General features: G+C 47.2%; 1 protein-coding gene across 1 annotated transcript; it reads left to right on the top strand.

The window, feature by feature from the left end:
* The first annotated feature begins 1,375 nt into the window (after positions 1 to 1,375).
* Positions 1,376 to 5,216, top strand: SNAI1 (snail family transcriptional repressor 1). The gene is made up of 3 exons (XM_033915162.1): positions 1,376 to 1,567; positions 1,848 to 2,363; positions 4,134 to 5,216. The coding sequence occupies exons 1-3, from the start codon at positions 1,489 to 1,491 to the stop codon at positions 4,313 to 4,315; spliced, it is 777 nt and encodes a 258-aa protein (XP_033771053.1). The 5' UTR covers positions 1,376 to 1,488; the 3' UTR covers positions 4,316 to 5,216.
* Positions 5,217 to 5,541: the final 325 nt, after the last annotated feature.

The following is a 5,541-nucleotide window of genomic DNA, read 5'->3' as shown; positions in this document are numbered from 1 at the left end:
TCATTGGGGAAATCCTGAAAACCCGACTGGATTGCGGCCCTCGAAGAGGAACTTTGAGACCCCTGCTTTAAATCTAATCTCTGCCCCGCTGTCTCCCCAACTCCATTAGTCCTTTCTTCTCTGAAACGCAACAGCGGAACGTGCAACACTATTGTCGAGTTTCATGCAGTGTCTCTGTAGTCCGATGTGCCAGCAAGTTCTCAGCACCCACGGCTACTTATTCTCATATCGGCTCAATCGGTGCACCGGGGTAGAGAGACTCTCGTCAGTACACGAGAGCGGCCAGCAGGTGGCAGAGCTGCTCTCCGCCTCCCTCCGCTCGCACCTGCCCTCCTGGAATGCTGGAGGGCAGGTGCCACCTGGCAGACACGTGCAGACCTGCTCGGATCAATCAAAGTTCAGGAAAATAGGAGAATCGAAATCGGTGCAAAAAACACTGAAGTACTTTCAGCCAGAGGAGTCAATGTTTCCAAAATTATTGGGGTTACTAAACTAGCTCTCCCTGGATTTTGTCAAGTACGTTCAATCTTTGGGGGGGGGGGGGGGTGCTCAAGCACCCACAGCACCCCTAGAGTTGGCTCCTATGTTTTCATAGTGAGCCCATACAGTGATACCAAAGCCCAAACGCAGTCGGAGCTGGTAAGGGGATTTTTTTTTCCAAAGGACCTTTTAGGGCTACGAGACTAAGCGAAACCCTAATGAATTTTGGGAAACCAGATTTAAAAACTGGCGAAACTATAAAAGATGGGGGAGGGGGGTGTCTAGGCTGAAGCATAGTAAATATGCAGTCAGCATTTTCTATGCTTAGTTTCTTCTGTTGCAATTCTCCTCCCCCTAGGTAAGATATTTTAATACTTTGATCTCACAATCGAAGATCTCTAAGTCAAAAAGAAAGTAATTTAAAAAAAAACCCAACTCCGTCCCATTACTTTGTAAGAGATCGGAATACAATGCTTTAGGACATTTTGCTTCCAACAGGGACTCGGAAAGGCGAACTTTTGCATTACTTTCTTTTCTGGAAGCATTTGCAGCCTGATGCAGAAAGTGCAGGCAAGCTCACGGGACTGACCGGGAGGGGGGGGGGGCTCCTAACCTGACCATCCTCCCTTTCTAGCCCCAATTAATAATTACCACTGACCAGGCTGAACAGGGGCGAAGCGCCGGCGCCCCTTTTGCCCCGGGTCTCCAGCCCTCTCTGTTTGCTCAGCTCCATGTCCCCTCCCCCCCCCCCCCCCCCCGGACAGTGCGCTCGCCCCCACCTGCCGCCGACTTGTAGGGCGGATCGCCCCGCCTCCCCTCGCTCCCGATTGGGCCGCGAGCGACAAGCGTTCATTAGCATAGCCCGTCCTCCCTCTCGCCGCGGCCTCCTTATTAGGAGCGGGAGCACGCGCTCGTCTGGGGTTCGCGGCGCACGCGAGGGTCCTTTTATTTTTTTCCGCCAGGTTGGAGGCTGCAGGAAGCCCGGCGCCGTCCGGTGGGAGCTCCAAGATGCCGCGGTCGTTTCTCGTGAAGCAACATTTCTCGGCCAGCAAGAAGCCCAACTACAGCGAGCTCGAAAGCCAGACAGGTAAATAGCGCAGCGTTTAGTGCGCGATCGCCTTTGCGCGGGGGCTGCTGCATCTGCGATCCCGGCGCTGCGCGTGAAAAGCGCGGCTAAACGCCGGGTTTCAGATGCGGATCATTGTGTAGTTGTCTCGCAGTGGTTTGGGTCCTACCTTACTTTAGACTCTGCAGAGGTGGCGGAGAGATCAAAAGGAGCCGAGGCTTGATCTGACCGTTACTTTCCAACCTCCCCCCCCCCTCCCAATTATGAATATGGCTAATCGTCGACTTGTTTTGTCTTTCAGTGATCGTTTCCCCCTATCTGTATGAGACGTATCCTTTCCCGATCATCCCCCAGCCGGAGATCCTCAGTGCAGGGACTTATTGCCCATCTCTCGTCTGGGACACTGGACTGCTGTCCAATTTCTTCACCTCCGAGCCCGAGTATCCCCCGTCCGTCGCCTCTTCCAAGGAAGACTCGAAACCGCTCGATCTGACCTCCTTATCCAGCGAGGACGACGACGGGAAAACCTCCGAGCCCCCCAGCCCGGCCTCGTCGGCCACCGAAGCGGAGAAGTTCCAGTGCAACCAGTGCAACAAGTCCTACTCGACCTTCGCGGGGCTGAGCAAGCACAAGCAGCTGCACTGCGACTCCCAGACCAGGAAGGCTTTCAGCTGCAAGTACTGCGAGAAGGAGTACGTGAGCCTGGGCGCCCTGAAGATGCACATCCGAAGCCACACGCTGCCCTGCGTTTGCAAGATCTGTGGCAAGGCGTTCTCCAGGCCGTGGCTCCTCCAGGGCCACGTCAGAACCCACACAGGTAAATCGCGTCTCTAAATGATTATCTGTTGGCTGCGAATGATCGGAGCCCTTGTTTGCAGTGGCATCAAAGTCCCGCCTGGAGGGCCGCAATCCAGTCGGGTTTTCAGGATTTCCTCAATGAAAATGCAGGAGATCTATTAGCATCCAATGAAAGCAGATCTCCTGCATATTCATTGGGGAAATCCTGAAACCCCGACTGGATTGCGGAGGGACTTTGACGCCTCTAATCTACTGGGAGGAGAAGGGGGCTTTACCAGGACATGTATAGTTGAGCAAATACCTGCTAATTGTGTTCAAACAAAAAAATAGGATTCAAGCTGCCAGACTTCTATTTTAATAGGATGCAAGGCAGTAACTTTAATAAAGGAGTTTGCGTCCAACCTTATCAGATGAATGTGGTATCCTTTAGATCAGTGGTTCCCAACCCTGTCCTGGCGGACCACCAGGCCAATTGGGTTTCCAGGATAACCCTAATGAATATGCATGGAGCAGATTTGCATGCCTCTCACGTTCATTATATGCAAATCTCTCTCATGCATATTCATTAGGCCTAGCCTGAAAACCCGATTGGCCTGGTGGTCTTCCTGGACAGGGTTGGGAACCACTGCTTTAGATCAGTGTTTCTCAACTCGGTCCTGGGGTACCCCCTTGCCAGTCAGGTTTTCAGGATGTCCACATTGAATTTGCATAAACTTGATTTGCACACACCGCCTCCATTATATGCAAATTCCTTTCATGCATATTCATTATGGAGATCTTGAAAACCTGACTGGCAAGGGGGGTACTAAGTTGAGAAATGCTGCGTTAGATCATGCATCTTTCTATCCCCCCCATTCTGTGTGTTAATTTTCTTTCCTTAGTTATGCGTGATGCAATGTGTTTCAAAGCTTCATTTTGGCAATCGTTTAGTGGATCGAAGAGAATGTTTGGAGACTGGCATGCTAACGTAAAAATAATGGGGTGAAATTTGCAGTATGAACTGGCTGCTTCTGAGGCCCAACCTGCCTAAAAAGGGATAAGCCAGAGCCTTGAGCACAAAGGCTAGTGCTGAAGTTCGGCATTTCGACATCCCTTAATGTTTATTGTTTAGCTAATGGTGCAATTGAGGGATGAGCTGGGGCCAGGACCAGTGCAGGATGGGCAGGTGCTATAATGTAACAAAAGGCTGTTAGTTAGGGGGTACACCTGTTACTTAGGCATGGCAGCCACAGACTCCCAGCTGCCAGCCTCTTGAAGCTTTTTAGCTTCTAATCCAAGCAGTATCACATTTACAATACATTCAGGCAGGGGCTTTATTCTTGCCACAGGGATAGTTTAATTGTCATTTGGAGCTGATTTCACACCCTCTTAAAGTGTTAAAGATGCCTGTCCAAAGGAAACCCGAAAAGACTTAATTGTGCTTTCTGAATGAAGCCTGCACACTTGTCCCCTCAAAAGGGCTATTTAGACAGGACTTCTTGCTGCTTAGTCTTTTGAATTTAAGTGACGCAACCAGAACAAGGGAAGTAAATAGCTATGGTCCCCTTTTTCTGGCATCAAGTTAGTTGAATCTCTTGCTAGGCTATCAACACTGAAAGCAAGAGCATTGAATCCGCGATTTAAAAAGTTTGCTATTTCTTGAATTTTGTGGTGCGCTGTTAAGAGTAAACCACTCTTCTGACAGCCACGTTTTCTGTGTATTGATCCTTACATTGGTAATGTCGTCTGTTTATAGCTTGGCTAATGATTGGCATTGAGTGAACCCTTTTTTGTGTTTCTTCTTTTGCAGGGGAGAAGCCGTTTTCCTGTACACATTGTAATAGGGCTTTTGCCGATAGGTCTAACCTCCGAGCGCACCTGCAGACACATTCCGATGTGAAGAAATATCAGTGCAGAACCTGCTCTAGGACTTTCTCTAGAATGTCGCTGCTTCATAAACATGAGGAAACAGGATGCTCTGGAACCCGCTAGAAATCCTCTGCCTCCCTGACATTCAGCATTAGGAGACTGCCTTGGTGTCGCAGGTCCATGTTTTGACAGTTTTTCTTTGAGATCACCTTCCATGCCACCAGTCCAGCCTGAGTATTGAAACATAAGAGAACTCGCTCCTTCAAGTCTTAAACCATTCATTCTCTTAATTTCATGGGGGGTTTTTTTGAGTGTTTTTTTTATTTGATAGTTATGGCTTGATTTTGTAACTTATGATCTTGGTTCAGGCACATGGCAGATTTTTTTTATGGTTAACAGTTTGAAGAAAAACATCAATTCTGATCTGAAAACTTAGTTTTATGAAGGACTAGAACAAATTATTTTGTTCTTTTTTTGGGGTGTGGGTGTGTGTGTGTGTGTTTTTGGGTGTATGCAGCAGAACACTGCTCCAAAAAGCTGCAGCTATGCAATATTGTCACCTCTTAGTGTAAGGCAGCTGCCTTCCCCATAGCACAATACCAATTTGCAATGCCTTATAAGATTAACAATGCCTATAAAAGGCACTGGTAGCCATTTCAAACAAGAATCCCTGTTTACAGAACAGCTATGCACTCCAGCACCTGTTAATGTGACTCTTAACAACTGCTTTTCAAGAGAACTGACCAAGTGTGCAGTTATCAAACAATTCAATGACTGTAGAAAGACCCTAGCATTGACAGGTGTGTGTCAAAAAGGACCTATTTTATGGTTTATTGGCAGGTGCCCATTGAATGGATCCGATTTATACATTGTTTTCATGTTTTCAAATAATCAAAAAAAAATAATGTTTACATTTTTTTAAAGGTACACTGGTATTTATATTTTTACATGCCATATTTTGTACTGCATTTTTTTTTAATTCTATATGCAATTTATTGATATTCAATAAAAGGCTTATTTATAACTGTGTGTATAGCTGTAACTACTTACACCAAAAGAATTTTATGTATCTCGGACAGAGAAGTCGTTCATTACAAAAAGACAGGTGGCAGGCTGAATAACAGTGCCCTGAGGAATGTTTTCAGCAAATCAATTGATATTTTGAAAAATGCTTGAAAGTGAATTTAAATTTATTTAATTACCCCCCCCCCCCTTTCTTTACTAAACTGTGATAGCAGTTATTTGCGCAGGGAGCTGCGCTGAATGCTCTGTGCTGCTCCCGACGCTCATAGGAACTCTGCCCTAATAACCACTATTGTGGTATAGTGTAAAAAAAAAAGGAGGTGGTT

This window comes from Geotrypetes seraphini, chromosome 11 (genome assembly GCF_902459505.1).
Source record: "Geotrypetes seraphini chromosome 11, aGeoSer1.1, whole genome shotgun sequence".
NCBI lineage: Eukaryota > Metazoa > Chordata > Amphibia > Gymnophiona > Dermophiidae > Geotrypetes > Geotrypetes seraphini.
The sequence above is the reverse complement of the archived record's forward strand: the minus strand, read 5'-3'. Positions and strand labels throughout refer to the sequence as shown.

Coding starts and splice junctions, on each gene's coding strand:
- SNAI1 (XM_033915162.1), top strand. CDS start 1,489: ATGCCGCGGTCGTTTCTCGTGAAGCAACATTTCTCGGCCAGCAAGAAG. Junction 1,568..1,847: donor CGAGCTCGAAAGCCAGACAG/GTAAATAGCGCA, acceptor TTTGTCTTTCAG/TGATCGTTTCCCCCTATCTG. Junction 2,364..4,133: donor CCACGTCAGAACCCACACAG/GTAAATCGCGTC, acceptor CTTCTTTTGCAG/GGGAGAAGCCGTTTTCCTGT.